Source organism: Scleropages formosus, chromosome 17 (assembly GCF_900964775.1).
Source record: "Scleropages formosus chromosome 17, fSclFor1.1, whole genome shotgun sequence".
In the NCBI taxonomy this organism is placed as follows: Eukaryota; Metazoa; Chordata; class Actinopteri; order Osteoglossiformes; family Osteoglossidae; genus Scleropages; species Scleropages formosus.
The window spans coordinates 27023679-27042286 of record NC_041822.1 but is presented as its reverse complement, the minus strand read 5'-3'; the positions used below and the strand labels follow the sequence as shown (position 1 = coordinate 27042286).

General features: G+C 51.4%; 1 protein-coding gene across 1 annotated transcript; it reads right to left on the bottom strand.

The window, feature by feature from the left end:
* Window positions 1-3111: 3111 nt before the first annotated feature.
* On the bottom strand, window positions 3112-10598 carry ppef2a (protein phosphatase with EF-hand domain 2a). The gene is made up of 15 exons (XM_018731602.2): window positions 10133-10598; window positions 9869-9923; window positions 9341-9516; window positions 8885-8999; window positions 8731-8777; window positions 8406-8572; window positions 8278-8314; window positions 7629-7778; window positions 7121-7462; window positions 6846-7031; window positions 6518-6660; window positions 6253-6359; window positions 5625-5788; window positions 5246-5333; window positions 3112-5075 (listed from the first exon to the last, which is right to left on the bottom strand). The coding sequence occupies exons 1-15, from the start codon at window positions 10295-10297 to the stop codon at window positions 4405-4407; spliced, it is 2613 nt and encodes an 870-aa protein (XP_018587118.2). The 5' UTR covers window positions 10298-10598; the 3' UTR covers window positions 3112-4404.
* Window positions 10599-18608: the final 8010 nt, after the last annotated feature.

Here is an 18608-nt window from a genome sequence, read left to right as displayed (position 1 = left end):
TCTTTCACACATAGCTTCCAGTGCTGGCAGAGAATGGGTTTTATGTGGCTTCTGTAGGTCAACAGATTCTTTATCTTAACAGAAAAATTTCTGTTGTTGCTTTTACATTGCAAAAGTCCCATCTTTAATATTAATGCTTGTGTTGCTATGTTATGTACTAAAACACTCAGTATTACATATTGACAAAAGCAATACAAAATGTATAATAAACACTTTATAACAGTTTTTTTTGTAACTCAACAATGTTTGTGATTGTCTAATTGTTCTGTTTCTAAAGTGATGTCTTTGTTTCTTCATATTGAGCGAAAATGTAAACGTATGTGTATAAAGCGGTGGCAGGACACACTGAATACAAAAGAACCCCAGGGGCCCCAGTACTCTGAGCCGCGGTTCGGGTTCTTCAGAGCCTTTTCAGAGACACGTCGCTTGTATGTGGAACGGAAGCAGCCGTTGTGCGGGGTGGTGGGAGCCGCGGGGGTTAGGGGCATTTGCGTCCGTCCCCCGGGGCAGCTGACGATCCTGGACAGAACTGGATGATGAGCATGAAGAGTCAGCGGGGAAAGCGACGCAAGGCTGGACTCCCTTTAGCCATTTGATTCAAACATGTCACTTTCCCTGCTCAGCACACACTTAGACGACCGCTGAACAGGTAGCCGTGGGGCATGTTCATGGGTGGTGGGACCAGAGCTTGTCCTGTTCCAGTGGGCAGTCCACAGGCGAGCTAGTTTGGAGCCGGACGGTTACGGAATGAAGCCCCACAAGAGGGCTGAGCTTCAGTGCCAAACAAGGGGCCCATCGATACAAGTGGACTGTGAATGTCACCAGTCACTAACATCTCTAACACCACATTCTTACCACATTTAGCCCTCTGAATGTCTGAGAAGAGTCAATGTCAAAAGCATTTGTTCTTTAAGATGAATCTCTACTGCTGCTGAATAGACAATCTTCTTACAAGTCATTGGGTGCAAAGTCCTCACACTTTTCTCTTTTGGTTTTGATATTTACACTGCACAAATATTTCTATAATGCCTTTGTAAACATTTTTAGTGTATTTGCATCAATAAAATGCAAATGTTTTAAGTTCATCTTTGGCCTGGTCTTTCAGTGGGTGCCGAGATTGCAGAGCTGGGCTGAGTGGTAGTCTCTGTAACTGCAAAAAGGACCACAATTTGCTAGTTAATCCAGCTGGTTTGTCACATTTTAAAGTTGCTTTTTACTCAGTGGTTCAGGGAGGAAATTAAAATCAGGGGGTGTGGGGTGCAGTGATATGTAGGAGAGACTTTTTCTTTTCTGAAAATTTTCTTTTAGAAGCCCTTACAGAAACTATCCAGTGAGTAAATGGAGGCGTGTCTATTGATTGCAAACCAAAAGTGACCATATGGAGACTTTCACAAATTGGCTGCTTCCTGAGGGTCTGTTTTGTTGCGCCCTCAGGCACAAATGAGATGCAGTCTATATTTGAGGTCACTCGCTTTTTACTACTACCTTGTATGCGGGACGAACACGGCACGTGTCTCGCGTGTATAAAGCGGAACGCGGCACATCGAACTGCACGTAGTTTTGTGTCAAGGTAATCAGTCTTTTGAGGGATTGGTGTCCTGTCCAGTGTTCCCCATCTCGAGCCCCACGTTGAAGCTTCAGCAGAGGAACACTGACGCCCTGCACTGGATGAGCTGTTGACGAAAGTAGAATAAGTCAATGTCTTAACTCATTGTTTTGAACAGATCCCAACCCAGAAATAAATGCAGGGATTAAGCTGTATTATGACACCTTTGCAGATTGTGATGATGTGGTTGGATTTACCAAGAGTTTGAGTTATGAACAAACTCCCCCTGCCAATTGGGTTCACAAATTAGGGTACAAGTACACAGAAATGATCATTATCAACTCGTAGCACCCCCAATGATGAAGCACATGGAAAAAATGAAAGATGGGTATGTAGATGATAGCCCCCCAACTCTTCTTCAGTGACTGTATGTGACTGCAGCTTGAGGGCCCCAAGATAGTCTTGTGGGTGGAAAGAAACCGCTCCGTTGGCTCCTGTGAGCTGGGAACATTCCCCAGCAACCCGGGGTGATGGTCAGATGCTAGACTCCAGTCCTTCAAGGACACGCAGGTGAGAGGGCAGCTACTGGCTTGCAGAGGAGTTTCTGGAAGCTGCGAACACTTAAGACTCCTCCGCAGGACGATGGCTTAAAGAAAGGACATGAGGTTTGGCCAAAAAGGTTTAACCATAACGTTTAAAGATCTGAATTGAACACCGGGTCTGTTCGATGACAACGAAATGGACCGAGAAGATGAGCGTGAGGGAGGTTCCCTGCATCACAGTAAAATAGGTTAGGATTTCAAGATTACGCTTCAACTTTTTTATCCTTTTTCTTTAAATTGAATCCTCTTCCTTCTTAACTCACTGTCTTTTCTGTATCATTTTCTCCCGTAGCGTCTGTAGTGCACAAGCAGCACATGAAGCCGCACGGCACCTGAACAGGTGCCATGATGAATGACACGCATTTTTTCACTTACATTTACATTTACATTTATTGATTTAGCAGAGGTCTTCCTCCAAAGCGACGTACATCTCAGAGAACAATACAAAGAATCAGTTACAGCGACAGGAGACATTCGGATAGACGCGTGATTCTTGAGTACGATCAGTTTGTATCGTACCACAGTATAAACCAGTGTATATCACACCAGTAGGTCCATATAGGCTTTCCATTATTAAACAAATTATTTTTAAAAACTTTAATTGCTCTTAGGAGATCAGGGGAGAAGTGAGACAAAATGAGGAAGGAAGACAGTGAGATACATAGGAACGCTTTGGTAGATCAAACACAACTCGTACCGTGGTATTCTGTATCAGCTGGAGAGCTTACAGTAGTCCGGGAGGAAGGAGCAGCTGGGAGGCAGAGGATTTTCAGTCATTTTATAGTACACTTTACAGTGCCTTCAAGTTTATAGAAAGAAACCGGTGACCCCTGTCTCACAGCGGCGTCTCCAGGACAGAGAAGCGTTGAGACCGCGCATTGTACGAATTGCTGATTAAAACAGAATAAATAGAGTTTTACAGCAGCATTTTAAATATAGCTGCTTTATGTCATGTTTTTAACAGATGTCAGTGGAGCAAAGGATTCAACTGTATTACAAAGACTTTTCTCGCTGTGGGGGAGTGCGGACACTTGGGGACATGTTGTGTTTTTCAGTTGAGGCTCAGCTGTACTGTGCTGTGGAGCAAAACGACACTCGTCGAGTGTTCACAGTAATGTCACCGAGAGGCATCTTGTATCGGGAAGGGCGGGTCATTTATGTAAAGGGCTACATCTCGTCAATAGTTATCGATTGGATTTCAGATGCTTGGCTGTGTCCCCAGGGTGCAGGAGCTCCCTCGTGCCGGATGGAGACGTGGAGGCCCAACCAGACTGCTGTGGGTGCGGGCTTCGGGGCAGCCGGCACCCGATTGAGCTGTGGTTTGCCGCTCAGCAGCAGTGCGAGTCGCCGCGTTTGTCCACCCGGCAGGAACTTGTTGACGTGGCGCTTTGCGGTTGCGTGACCTGTAGCGTGTAAGTAAACCGTGATCCTGGAGTGACGCCGGACACATGTCTTTGGTGTCTCGGCGCTTGGCCCCTGAAGCAGGACGACTCGGTCGCTCTTCGCCCCTTCGTTATTCACGGGACCTTAAAGTGTGCGTTGAAGCATCACGTAAACATCACTTGCGTTTGGGTGAAACATTAAGTTCGGGCTCTGTAAAGACACGGCGCCCGAGCGCAGAGGCCCGACATTGTCACCCTCCGTGGACCGCTGTCGTCCCTCAGCCTTTTGGGGACGCCAGCTTTCCCTCATATGACCCTTCCGCGGTTGATAATGTGTCATGTGAACCTACTCCATCGTCGCAGGAACTTTCCTTGCTGCTACGTAGAGACTCTCCTGAGCAACAAACGAAGGCGGATCTAATATCTCCGTGCTACGCTTTGCCTTCAACTCAACTACACCAGTTATTCCCACAGAAGCGAGACAAACGCGAGCTGAAATGACAAGTGTGCTACTGCTCTTAAAATCTACTTTCCAATGATGTAATTACATTTTTGTGGAGCTCTGCAAAGCAACGCGCTGAGACGCACGTCCCGGCATCTGAATGAAAGTGTCCGTTGGACGTCCTCGCCACGCACATATGACTGCATCACGCTACAATTGCGACACTTTTCGATTTCACCTACAAATATTACGTCAGGATAAGAAATAAACATTTCATGTTTCATGTTTCTTTCACGCCTTCAAAATGATTGCTTGCGACTTGAACTGTTGCTGCTTTTTTGTTATCTGTGATGGTTTCATTAGTCGGGCTCTTTCTCTAGCTGACACATTAGAGCAAAGGACGCCGTTGCGAAGGACTCTTCTCTCGTCATGCTATAAAGAACCACATGTGGTGAGGAGTGAAAAATCACCTTCAGGTGCAGTGTGCTGGTCAGCCACAGGCTCTTCACACTGAGCTTGGTCACATACCGTTTGGTCACATGGCTGCTGTGCTGAAGACAGCTCACATGCAGGTTGGTCAGATGCAGGCTTGTCATGTGGAGGTGGGTCTGACGGGAAGCGATCTAATGAGGTACGGCTGGAGGAAAAACGATGAGTTGCAGAGTAGTCAGATGCCAGTTTGTTAGATGGCGAATGGCCAGACAGGGTCTGATCAGATAGTGAATAGTCTGATGGAGATGGCAGTTGATCAGAAGGTGGTTCGTTATATGGGCAAGGGTCAAACAGAGGTTGGCGCGAAGGCTTTCCGAGTACTGGATGGACACCAGCACCAGGATGCTGGTCATATGTCTGCAGTTCAGATGGAGGCTGATCGGATAGCATGTCACTCACGGCAGTACTACGCTGAAAGAGGTTTCCTGTCTCTAGGCGGCTCTTGTCAACCAATCGGAAGGCCTCCATGAACTCATTGATGTCAATGCAGCCATCTCTGTTGGCATCAATGCTGATGGCCAGGTTAGAGATGGCCTCGTCGCTGATCTCCATCTTCAGGTAGGCGCTGAGCAGTTTCCATGTCTGATGGAAATCTTCCAGTGAGATGAGGCCTTCAAGGGACAAAGGTATGTGCTCAGATGTCATGTATTACAGCATGAGTAAAGAGTCAGAGGACGGGAGAAGCCTTCAGCTGAATAAGCCTTCGGTCACACTCTTGACAAAACCGATCTTGTTTGCACACGTGAAACTGTGGCAGCGGGAGCATGACCCAAGGCCTTACCAGAGTGGTCGGTGTCCACGATCCTAAAAATGGTCTCCAGGGTAGAACGATGTCGGTACACTGTCTCCAGCAGGGCTTGGTGGATGTGCTGGAAAGGAAATGGGACATGTTGGTCAGGAAGAGCTTGCTACAAGTTGACATCTTCCACACCATCCATTAGAGCCCTTTCTCCTCACATGGAAAGTCAAAGGGAGGTCGTGGGAGCTCAGTAGCTGGCATCTTAAGTAATGTATAAATTGCCGTCTGCCACTTTGGCTCAAGAGAAAATCAGCACAAGGCTCTTTCTGAGTATATCCAAGCAAGCTGTTTGGAGGAAGACGTCCATCGCCGGTAGCCAGCTGGTCAGCCATCAGGGTTGGACGGCCTCATTTTCACCCACCTCAGTGTCTGGTTCTTTGATGGCCAGTTCGCGGAACCAGGAGCGGTAGTTCATCATGCCATCAGGGGCGTTGGGAACCAGCTGGGAACGGAGGACCCTCCACGGGATGCCCAGGTGCAGAACGGCCTCCACGGCTCTGGCCCAGTCGTTCAGGCTGATCATACCTGTGCCGTGGTAACATCAGTGTAATGTGGTGCACAACGGCATCATGCTTTGCTCAGCTTGGTGGGACCTGCTGTAGGCCGTCGGCTGTTTATCTCAGTATCATCCACCCTACATGCTGCAGTACTGCACGGAAGACCATTGAGAGACCCATGCACACGTTAGAGCATCACACAGAGAGGGATCCACACAGGAAGCCTTTGACCCTCCTTTTCACGGGAACCAAAGGACACGGCACAGAAGAGCATTACAAATTTAACAGACATTATGATCAGTTTCTACAGATAATTTACTTGGGAACATAAATCTGAACATCAAACATCAGTTTAAACCTTAAAGAAAAAACTACGTGATGTTGTAGGCGAAGCTTCATAACCTTCCGAGCACAGCTGAAAGGGACGAGTGGAGTGGCGGGGTCTGTGATGGGCTATGGGCAGGTAACCCAATGGCCAGGGAGCAGCCTTACCTGTGTTCTCCTTATCAAACTCCTGGAAGGCACCGGTGAGGTCAGATCTGTGCGCAAAGAGCTGCTCTCTCACGACTTTGAGGGCCGAGTGCTCAGTCCAGCCCACCCTGTGGACAGGCCCCAGACAGCTTCTGAGTTTCAGATGGGCACGATTTAAGCTCGGAATGGTATTTTCCATCGGAGCATCATGGTAACGAGCCCCTAGCTAACCCTTCGGCAAACAGTCCGTGGCTCTGGATGGCACACAAAGCACTACATGTTTTACCTTTGAGTTAGAGTCAGCTCTCGGGTCATGCTGCTGGCTTGGTACTGAATGAGGTGGGGTATCAGGTCTGGACCCAGTGTGATGTAAGCCCCCCGATTACTGCCCACCTCGTAATAGTTGGATGCAGAGAAAATCGTCAGGACCTGATCGCATGGAGGGACAAAGCAAAGCAAGCACAGTAAGCCCCTACTGCACACAGTCCGCATAGACATGTTCTGGCCATCACTGCAAGCTCCAGCCATCTCCAGCCCCCCATCGCACTTTGCCGGTCCTCCTGAGGGGTCTCGTGGCTCCCCTCGCAGATGTGCAATGATGCTGGGGGCCTCACCTTGCGGCTGTGACAGAACTCGTAGCCCTCCTGTTTGCACTCGTGGGAGCGGATCAGCAGCTGTAAGTGGTTCTTACTCAGGACCTGCTCTGTCACATCTGGACCCCAGTAGCAGCCGCCACCCCGCACCTCGTTGGGGATGCAGCCGTCCTGGGACATGGGGTCACTCCATAGCAGGTCTACGATCTGCAGGAGCAGAGCCGCACAATGAGAGTGTGCAGAGAGTGAAGAGAGATGGCCCAGTGCTCCAGGGGGTCACGGACAGAGCCGGTTACCTGCTTCCACTCCTCGTGGTTGACGTCGCCAGGCTGGCAGGAGTCTGGGTCGGTAGAGGAACACTGAAGCAAGTCCTGGCTGGATAGAGTGAATTCGGCCTGCCGCCGTCGGTCCTTCGGCTCTTCCCGTAGGGGCCGAATGATGTGTCTGGAGAAGTCCTGAAGGGAGCGGTGCTGGAAGTCATTTCGTGAGGCAAAGGGCTTCATGTAGGTCAAGGAAGCCCGTCTTCGGGTGCCAGCGCTGACCCTAGATATCCAGGAGTCGTCCTCCATGTCGGAGTCCATGGACAGCTGATCCTCTGACCCTGGTTTCTTCTTTGGTGGCCTCAACGCTGAGACATACTGTGAGGTGAGACCGGTGTATGAGTCCATAATACTCACAGGTTACTGGCATGGAAATGGACTGAAGCTACTGCATCCCTCACGGCAACTTCATTCGACCAACCAACACCTTGTTTTGGTGAAATAGGAGGCACCATTATTTCAGCCAAGGTTCCTGGGCTCTTACTCTGTGCCTGTCCACTTTGGCAAGGAGACTGAGGTCAGTGGCATCAGAGATTCCTCCGTGCAAGACTAGCACCTTGTGGTCAATCACGGTCGCCAGGGGCAACCAGCTGAAGATCTTTTGGAGCAGCTTCAGAATTCTTTTCCCATGCACCTGCAGAAGACCAGAAGTCACCACATTTACTTTTATTTTTTCCCTGTTCATTCATACCCTTTCGTGCACAAACCAGGTAAAAGTTAATGTTTATTGCCTTGCAGGAGGGAAACTGTCTTTCACAATGATTTCGCTAAATTTGCTCACGTGAGGGAATGGCTTCAGTCAGACAGTGTTGTGCAACCAGTTTCCTGTCATCTTGCTTTAGATGTTTTTGTGAAGGCCACTAGAAAACCCTGATGTTCTACAAAGAGGGAACTTGTTAGCTATAGGCGACCAGGGCGTCAGCAGAGCAATGTGGAAATTTGGGAAATTTAAGAGCACCTCTTCATCTCAAGGTCTTGCTCGTAGGAAGTCTTTGGCACCAAGGTGGGAAGTAAGTGGAAAATGCACATTCTAGTAGCTGCATGGCTTTTTATTTTACACCAGTAAAACAATGCACTTTTAAGGGCTAAGAGTGATTCCACCTAAATATGACTGAGAAATGGATCTGAGATACCCTGTATTTCCCCAGGACTTCTTTGGTGAAACCGTATCTGAAAAGAACAGAAGGCAAAGTCTTAGAAACCCTTTCCTTTAACTTTCCAAAGATGCTCAATGAATGACTGCATGCTTCTTCTGGGGTACCTCAGGTTCACAATGTGGTCTTCATGGTTTCCCCTGTTGAGGTGCACGTCACTGGGATACACGAGCAGGAAAGCAAACAGAATGAGGAGGATCTCAATGGAGTCCTTCCCACGATCCACAAAGTCTCCATTGAAAACGTACGGCTTCTCCATGGATGGCATTCCATTCTGAGGATCGAAGCAACGCATCACATCACTACCGTCATCTCCCAGCCACCAGCATCTACAGCTTTTACGGGGCAGAACTGGTCAAACTGTGGAAGTTCACAGAGATCTTCAAATGCCTGTCTGGTGAACTGAGGGGTTTCGCTTAGTTGAGTACATACCTTGTAAAATATCAGCAGCAGGTCTTCGAGCTGTCCATGTAAGTCACCTAACAAGATTACATTTAGAGCAAAAAATGCATCACTGATTTTGGCTGTTTTCAGCAGAAAACTGGCACAAATGACAAAGTCAACAGGAGAAACTGTTGGTCTTCACCGCAGATAGAGATCTCCTTGCTGTGGCAGGTGGAGACCCGGTTGATGTTGGGTAGGATGCGAAGCAGCTTCCATGTCTCCAGGAGGAGCTGCAGGACGTATCGAGAATGGAGCTGCTACTAGGAGGAACAGACGAGGAGGAAGACGAGACAGGAGCTCAGACCATTTGTATGCTTTTTGTCTTACTTTACCCTGGATTTACACCTCAGTTGCTGCTCCAACAGCTCAATGAGTTAGATGAGAGAAGAGAAATGGCGAAGGGAGACTCAACCTGCTGATTACAGGAGAACAAAACACTGCAGGTTTGAGGGACTAAATTCCCATCAATTAATCCAGTTGATTAGGAGAAACCAAATGGTAAATAACAGGGGTAAACTGGGGTCAACTGGGATTCGCTGACGCTAATTAGAGAGACCCGTCACGACTTGCTTCCAGCGTGATTCTGGACAGGACATACTTGCTTGTTCTTGAAAGATTCCACCAGGCCAGCAGCCTGGCTCGCCGTCAGGGGGAATGTCAGGTGTGGCCCTGAGTAGACCTCCGGAATCTCAATGTTCTTGTAGCAGAAATACCGCTCCCATTCGGCGTCGCGGCACACCTCGTTCTCCCTGAAGATGTGGCAGATCAAGTTGCCTGAGACGCGAAAAAAAAAACCTCATCACTGATGTCATTTTACAAGTGTTTGCTGACACTGATCTGAAGCAGTTTGCATACTTTTGCACACAAGTGCGCGGCTACATTGAAGGGTCCAGCAGAGTTTGTTAAAGTCCATTTCTTCAGCTTCTAAAACACCTGTCGACTCCTCACCTCTGTCTGCTCTGCATTCTCTTGATCACTCATAATTTCGCTTCGCAAAGCCTTAGTCATTCGTAACTTCTAAGCACACCGAATTACTCTCGATCTCTCGCTGCAGTACAGCCCTGGGACTCCTTCGGTCTAAAGTTCGAAGGCTCAACATGGGACCGACAGAAGAAGTGGTTCTCACGTTCGCTGCTCGACGGTGTGAAGTGATCCATGAGGTAACCAAGGAAATTGTACAGCTATGAAGGACATGGAGAATATTAAGTACAGATTAGTACGAAAGACTAGAAGAGTTCCAGTTGATGTAAATGTCTCTTTACTTACTATGGTACAAATCTCATCCAAGTGTTTAAGTCATTCTCTGAAATACGTTCAAGAAAATGTTTACGTCTAGAGGGCAGGATTACTCTGGAACTGGGCTGTGTTGCCTCTTCTGTTTTAGTCCCACCTTGATCTGGTCCTGCTCTCCTGCGTATTCAATAGACTGGAAGATGTTCCAGGTGCACCGTCGTCTCATCTCCATTCGCGCCACATATTTGCGGTACCACATCTGAATGAGCACGGCGGCTCTCATCACTGGGGGCACAGAAGTCAGAAACCCGATTAGTATCATTCTCCGAGGGGCTCAGCTCTGCTCCTCAAAGACTACGGTTCACAGAGAGGGACGGAGGGCCAGCTCCCGCAGTGAGGATTTACGGCGACGTTCGTGCTCTCGGCGGAAGCTTCTCTCTCGTGCAGAGTACGGGAGCGGGAGTCCGGTGCGTTTCACAGCGGACAAAGACCCTTCGATGGAGATGCGAAGCGACAGCTGCTCTCTTACCTGTGGCCGCTGCAGCTCGGGAGCCACAAAAGGAATGAGCGGGAAATCGTTAGTCCTGTCCGTTCACCCATCAGCCATGTACTGCATGTCTTATGATGTGTGACCACAGAGGAGATCGGGACGACGCTCCCAACATGTATTGACACACGGGCTTCTTAGCGACCCTTCCTCAACATCCTCTGGTCACCACATCTTAATACATTTGTTATAGAAGCGAAAGAGGAAGTTTTACTCCAGAATGTGCCGCACACCAGTGGCTCTATGGACTCAGTGCTTCCAGCTATCAAAGTAGGACTCGACAACAAGGACGCCCTACCTGGAACGATGACGTTTCCTGCCGTTTCGAGGGGGAAAAGGTGAAAGAAAACAAGGTTGAAAAGAGAACGTAAGGCAGGTGACTGAATATGTTGTATAAAAACACTGTCATCCTTCACAGTAAACTTGAGAAGAGCTCATAATGCGTGTGACACGACGGCCTAGCGAGAGTAACACCGGTGTGCGTATCTCCATCTGCTCACTCTTTGTAGCCGAGGAAAGCTAAAAAGTAAGGAAACGAAGCAACGCTTTTCCTCGAAAGTTCTGCCTCCTTTGCCAGAATTCCTCCGCTGTCAGCATGGGCACGGCGAGGCGGCAGCTCCCACGCTTCTCATTACCTTTTTCGCACCGTTGCACATGGAACTGGCTGGACTTGGACACCCCACATCCCATGGCCCCGGCTCTGTCTGCAGGCACACGGAGCAGCTCGGTTAGAGGCCCGAAGGACCCGAAAAGTCCGAAACCCAACCGCAGCACAGTGTGTGTACAGGGCAGTGCCCAGCAAGGCTATACAGGTGTGTGTGCGTGCGTGTGCGTGCGTGTGCGTGCGTGTGTGTCTGCGCGCCCGCTCGTACAGATGTATTCAGCATTCCATCACTCAGCCTTTCATCCAAAGTTGCGTTTACAGCCATCCACACAGCTGGGAATTTTAAAGGCTCCTGCAGCAACTCGTTCAGTGCTCCTACAGCACGGCCTCTCCTGGGACCTGAACCCACAACCTTCGGGTTATGAACCCACAACTTTAGGTCTGTGGTTCTTCACAAGCAGCTTTGATCTGCTCGATCTCGAAGAAGAACAGCTCTCCATCTGCGTTTGCGAGATAATTCTGGCCGAACCCTGCACCCTGCCCTCTCTCACTGGCCTCAATCCCACGCTCCAGATTGTGCGTTAGTTCAGCTCTCCACCTTGCAAAGCTTTGATTTACTTCATGATCTCTCAAAGATTTTACAGCAGCGTTTTCGCTGCTCCCCAGTCGTTCAAGATCTCGTGGGATATGTCCTCCATCTTCTGGGCTGATGAGCATCTTTACATCCCTGCAACAGCGACGTGCCTCAGCACCGAACACTGTAAATGAGCACACGTTCGCACCCTGTGTGTCCCGGAGAGTAACGAACAGCCAATTAGAGCATTTGCTGTCGGTCACCGTTCCTAAACTGGATTACACCTTCCTCGGGTTAGTGGCTTCAGGTGGATGTCTGACGTGGGGATTGAGCTCGTCCCATGTGGCCGACAGGGACGTCCACCGCCGGTGACTTTAGGGTAGAACCAATAGAATGAAGCCGGCCGGACAAAGCGGGAGAGAGCAGAGTGGTCAGTGTGCGAAACCAGCCGGTGGGGTGACCTGCTGACCGTGCAGCGCAGGCACTCGGGCCGTACGATTGTGCTGAAATCCCTTCGCGAGTTTCTTTTTAGGACACTCCTACAAAACTGGAACCAGTTAAGAAATACTCACATCGCTGGCTGCCTGTGACAATAAAATATCTGTGGCTCATAACTGTGGCTACGCTGCAGTGAACGTCCGTCGTCCATCCGGCTCAAGTAGCGAGTGAGGGCCACACGTCTCCACCGTGGACGCTTCCATCCTCAATGTGACGACTGCTCACAAGTCCAGCAGAGCGGCTCAGAACAGGGCAGGGTGGCGCCGGGAAAGCGGAGGGGCAGGGAGAAGAGGCTCACCTGGTGGAGCGCACGATTCCGTCAGCGAGTCGCGGGCCCGGCTTCCTTCGGGCGGCGCCTCCGCATGTCAGGCACGTGTGCGGAGCGGCTCCGCGCTCGGCGACCGGGCCGGTCCCTCAGGCGCCGTGGCCCACAGCAACAGGTCGGCACGTCTCACATCCCCAGCCGTCCCGCGGGTCGGTCGTGTCGCTCCGCTGCTCTCGGCACGGATTTACGTGCGTTTCTTCGGCCCGAGATCAGAGAACCACGACAGCAAGGTCCTAAGTGGATTAAGGTGTTTCTTCGGAGCAGCCGGTCTGTTCCTCATATAGATGGACTGCAGAGCATTAGAGGGCAACAGGAGCTCCTGGGGGGAGTTTGCTTCCGCCTCTCAGTGGCTCTAATAACCTCACTAATAACCGTACTAATAACTGGAGCATAAGAAGTTACTCTTTAATTCTTATAACTTTGTACTCTTTTATTGTGGGTACATACACAGTTACATAGTTACGTATACAGTATCTTCTCTGTGTGTCATGTGTCAACTGTGCTGCTTCTGCAGGATGTTCTGCTTGTCGAGGACCAAACTGCAGTGTGTGGGCGTGCGAGTGAGCGAGTGAGCCAACCCCCAATAAGAGGGTGTAAGGAGTGGTGTGACTCAGGGGCTTTGGGGACATGCTGGGTCACGGCTGAGGAGAAGTGATGCGGAGTGACTGTCTGCGTCTCCACAGAACCCAGGACCAGGAGTGACCATGAGGAGCAGTGGAGTCCAGCGGAGCCCAGCGGAGCCCAGCGGAGCCACGTGGAATTCATTGAGATTTTCTCTCTCCTGCTGAGCATAAACCTTGAAAATGCCCTGGTGAACAGCTCTAGGTTTACCAGGGTTGCCTAACAGTTACTGTCAACCCAGCTGACTATGAACCAGTGTGGATCCACACTGAGAGAGAGCGTCGAACCTCTGACTGAAGCACACGACCAACACAAGCTCCACCGTGAGCTGTGTCCCACGAGAGATGCCTTTCTCATGGGGTAATTCTGGGACAGATGGAAAACAACGATGACCAGCTGGGGACGTGACCAGTTCTTAGCATTTCTGACATCACCGGAAGCTGCTGGGCGACTGAGGTGAGGAGCACAACCGGACGTGTCTCTCCTTCGAAGCGTTCTTCAGCGGTCACGAACCACGTGTCCGTGGAGCCGAGCCTCCGCAGACTGACGGGCCGAAGGGTCCAGCTCAGCGCTGCGCTTGGAACCTCAGTGGTACTGGCACCGGTAGCAAGAGCTGCTGATGTTTGCTGTCAGAGCCCTCAACATCTCCAGGGCTGAGATCCACATCGTGTTGCAGACTCCACGAGAGAGGAATTTATCGATGAGCTGGAGCGTCCATCAGTTCGAGTGGCCGAAACCGGAGCGCCGGCAGCATCACGGATCGGCTGTTCTGGGTCTCCTCGGAACCTTCAGGAGGAGCTGGACAAGGGGGCGGCTGTGCTGCCCTCCTCCCACCTGAACCTAGACAACAGAGGGTCTCCGCTGGTCTGTTTCGTGTGCGTCAAGCGCCGTGACATTGCGTAGGCATACTGTCGGGTGCGTCACTTGATCCAGGTAGGGGACTTCGTGGAATGGCGCCTCGAACGCGGTTTGACCGTGCCCGTGAGGTCACAGCTGCGCTCCCTCTTCGCACTGCGCAGTCCTGGGCCCGTCACACTGTCAGCACACACTGCCCAGGGTCCTTCCATCCAGAGTACACCTTTTGCTGTGGAAGTTCGTGTGTCTGAGGTGTGCTGTGGCTGCTGCTCGGACTCACTCACACACACACACACACACACACACACACACACACACACACACACACACACACAGCATGACCCAACACACTGCGGGCTTTTGGATGTAGTCTGTTGCTCTGGCTATTTAAAGAGCTGCTGCCAGCAGGGTACCGTTTCACTTTCTCACAGCTGAGAAGATCCGGATCAACAGCAGCTCATATTATCATTCCGGTTCTATTCTTTGCTGGTGACATCTAACCTAATACGTTTGCGTGTGTGTGTGTGTGTGTGTGTGTGTGTGTGCAAGAACTGATATCCCACAACCTGTGACCTGCCATTGATTTCAGTGCACCTGCATGTGCTCCTGTTACCATGTATCTCCGGTAAATGAAGGCATCAAGTGAAGGAGCTGCAGGCTGTGCTCCTCAATCATGTCTGCGTTAGCGTGTGCGTTCAGTGTGTTCCCCTCCAGCGGGATGACGAGGACATTCAATTCCAGCTGTCGATTTCATAAGAGTGGAATTCCTCACTCTTGCTAGACTTGCTCCCTAACTGACACACACACACACACACACACACACACACACACAGAGAGAGCCGCAATAGAAAACGGGCCGAGAAGAGCTCATAAAGTGATGCACAACATCCTTCTAACTGCTTTCGGAGCCACAAAGGCGCCTCAGTGCGAAGGTGCCGAGTTGCACGTGATGACAGCGGTTCATGCGTACGAAAGTGCTCTATAAATAGACCGCCCTCCTCCTCGCGCTCCTCACGCTCCTCAGCTCTCAGAGCAGCGCCGTGGCTCACGATGGACGGCTGGAAGCTCCTGGTGGCCCTGCTTCCCCTGGCGCTGGCGTTGGCGCTGGACAGAAGCTCCGAGTGCGCGGAGGGGGAGCGCCGCCTCGCCGAGACCTCCGGGGACGCGCGCGTGGCCACCGAGTGCATGGTGAGCTGCACGGTGCTCACCTACCGCCGGCTGCTGGAGAGCGGGCAGAGGAGGACGGTGCTCTTCAGAGCCCCGGCGCACGGTGGGTCACACTCCCCCCGTGGGCGACACGCGGAGCGGCGAGCGCGTAGCACGAGAGCGGTGAGCGCGGCCCCCTGCCGCGGGGACCAGCGCCTCACGTGGCCCAGCTGCTCTGTCCGGCAGTCCGGGCGCGAGAGCACGTGACAGATGACAAGCGTGTTTTTGGGACACTTGCCTTGTTAGCTGCTGAAGCGCTTTAGGCTGCCGAGGAGCGACCCTGTGTGTGTGTGCGAGCGCGTGTTTTCAGAGGCAGAAGTGTTCCTGCAGCGTGCGATACTTTGCACTGCCAGGCTAATGTTTCTGGCGCTCTCTCCTCTTGTGACATTATGCCACCACATCTGAGATCACTTCCGCCGCCATCCCTGGGACACCAGGCCTCGTGGACACACACACACACACGACGCTGTCAACATGACACAATAACCACATGGTTGCAAAGTTCAGAGGAAAATGCAGTAAATAAATACTGTACAGTGTGCTTGCTGCCTTACAGGTAGGAGATCCCCTTTTCCCTCAGAGCTGCTGAGTCCCTCGAAAAGTGTTCAAGAAGGGTCTCAGGACACGTCTCTCGATCTCCTGTCAGCTTCATGAACCTTCACCGCTTACCTGTTACATTTATCCATCTATCTGCCACTTTTCTCCAAAGCAACACCACCAACTGCCCCAAGAAAAAAGTTAAAAAAAGAGCAAAAAGTTTTCGAAAAAGAAGAAAAAAACAACAACTTGGTTCTTGCTCACTTTGGATTGAAGGGTCGACAAATCAGGAACTGTCAATGTAGCAATAAGATGAAACACACGAGAGTAACTGGTGTGTTCACTTTAATAAATACAGCGCTTTAGGACACTATATTACCATGTATTACCGTGTACATTGCCGCAAAGTCTGTGGCTCCAGGAGGGACTGGATCATGTGATGTGCTGGGTGGGAAAGGTCTGCCGCGGTCCCGCCTGCACGCTCTCTGCTCCTGACGCCGGAGCCGGACAGCTAAGGACTCGGTAGTTTGTGGCGCTTTTTTTAAGCCGTCTCACCTGCCGCACACGTACCCGTGCGGCTTCACCTGCTCCTTATTAACATCTCACGCTCTTTTCCCACCTGCGGCCGTGAGCGTTTGGACCGCAGGAGCTCCTCGATAATGGCGTGAAGCGCAGAGCCGAATCCCGCAGGCAGGGTCCTCGCCCCTCATCCACGTTCCTAGAGTATGAAGTGCAGACCCATGCTGTGCCATATTGAATCCAGGCAGAGCTTATTAACATCTCACTCTCTGATTGCCGGGGGGGGGCGTAAGTGAGGCTGAGTGGTGGAAGGGGGGGCCTCAGGTTATGCTGCAGCCTTTCAAACCTACAGATGAACTTACTTAAGCTCACTGGTCAGTTTGTGGTCATTCACAGAGTGGGCAGCTGTTCCCTCCCAGTACCTGGTCATTTCCTGTTCGTCTTGAACAAAGTAGCTTCAGACAACATTTCGTCACTTCACTGACACTTTCCTCCAAAGTGACGTACAAAACAGAGCCAAGAGAAGTGCACCAACCGCAAAGGAACAGCTTTAAACACACACACAGGACTATGGGAGCACAGCTTGTGTGTGTGACACCACCATGTCGCTGGTTCATATCCCTCCAATAGCTCCTACAGAAGTGACATTCAAACAGCAAATACACAGTTAATCATATATGGTGTTGGACTCATGATGGAGCTGTCAGGAGATCAGGAGAGAAGTGGCTCTCAGAGTGATAGATTTGAGACCTTTCTTCAATGTGTGAGGGATTCAGCAGCTCCGAGGGACACGGGGAGCTAGTTCCGAAAACGAGGACTTACAGACTTTAGGTTTTGGGCCCTAGGAAATGGGACCAGCAAGCGGCCAAAGGTGGAGGAGCAAAGAACTCTCGATGAGCTGTGCAGAGTTTCCACGTCCTGCAGGCATCTCACATGGGAACTTAGGTGACTACACTGATAGGTTCCACCTGAGGACATTGAGGAGAGCAATTTGTATTAAGTTACTAACTAATTTTACCATCTCAAAATGTACAATGTTTGGAGTAAAAGCTGCAGTGATGGGGTACGACCCGACACCGCAAGTGGCCTTGAGCAAAGATGTCAGGTGAATGAAAGAACACAAATGTAACACGACCGTACCACAAAACAACACTAAAGTAAAATCAACGCGACATTAATGCGACATCAATGCGACATCGTGTTTAATGCTTAAAGAGCCAAGAGCAACACGCGGGTGCGTTTACACCACTAACACGGGAATCCGCTCCGGTGCTCTGGTACCGCATCGCGGCCACCCGATGGCCGGTCCCGCTCATGAGGCAGCGTCCGGGCAGCGCCCGGGCTCCTGGCTCCGGCAGGTCGGCCACAGATGCCGAGCGAGACGCTGACGATGCTCGCACCCGTGTGTTCTGTCCACCCGTCCTGTTCTTCAGGTGACTCCGGCCGGTACTGCTGGTCCTTGCAGGCCCAGTGCAGAAAGGGGGAGCGGCTGCGACGCGCCTTTGTGGTTCTGCCGCTCCGTCCCTCGGGCCAGGGGGCGCAAGGCACGCCGGGACTTCGGCCCACCCGGCCCCTGCAGCTCCGGGTCCTGAGGCCTCACGACGGACTCGCGGTGCTCAGCGACGACTGCGGCCAGCGTTTCGACGTCACCGGTCCCTTGTCCGCCCTGCTGAAGACGAAGCCGAGCTTCTGCGTGGAGGCGGATCCGCCTCTAGGCATCCCGGGAAGGGACCTGCGGTGCCCACCCTTCCTGGTGACCACGTGGGTACCGGAGCGCCTGTCGCCGACTTAGCCCGGGGTCAGTCGCACGGGGCCGATCTCCTCGCACAGAGTCCGGGGGCAACAGGCGGAGGAGCGGAACCGGGAGGACGAGAACCCTTAGCGATACGCGGCGACGAAAAGCGCGCTAAAGGGGGAGCTCTGTGAGCCTCCACAGCCGCCGGAGCGCCCTGGAGGGGGGTGCGAACTGAGGGAGGCGGACGAGAAGGAGCGTAAAACGGAGATGTTCTTCCCTCCGACGTGCAAAGTCAACATTTTAGCGCCGTCCAGCTGGGTTCTTGGACCTCACTGACACGCTCACGTCGAGGAATCTCGCTTGGAACGAGAGATTCTGCACAGTTCCCTTCGTCATTTACACAATTTACACGTTTCTCTTACCACGTGTGGACACTGCGGACCTGTACACACACACTGCTGCTGCTGCTGCTGCTTTTAGAGCTTTACTATTAATATTTGCAGTAACATACTAGAGCTCCATTAAATATTCTGCATAATGATCATTATCGCAATTATTATAAGTGCCCGTGTGTGAGGTTAGGGTTTGTTTTAGCTGTGTTGTGCACCGAGC

Bases quoted from the DNA above. Each gene is read 5' to 3' on its own strand.
- ppef2a (XM_018731602.2), bottom strand. From the start codon at position 10,297: ATGATACTAATCGGGTTTCTGACTTCTGTGCCCCCAGTGATGAGAGCC. The intron at 8,573-8,730 runs GTATGTACTCAA...TTCGATCCTCAG, and splicing joins TGCTGCTGATATTTTACAAG to AATGGAATGCCATCCATGGA. The intron at 6,661-6,845 runs GTGAGGCCCCCA...CCATGCGATCAG, and splicing joins AGTTCTGTCACAGCCGCAAG to GTCCTGACGATTTTCTCTGC.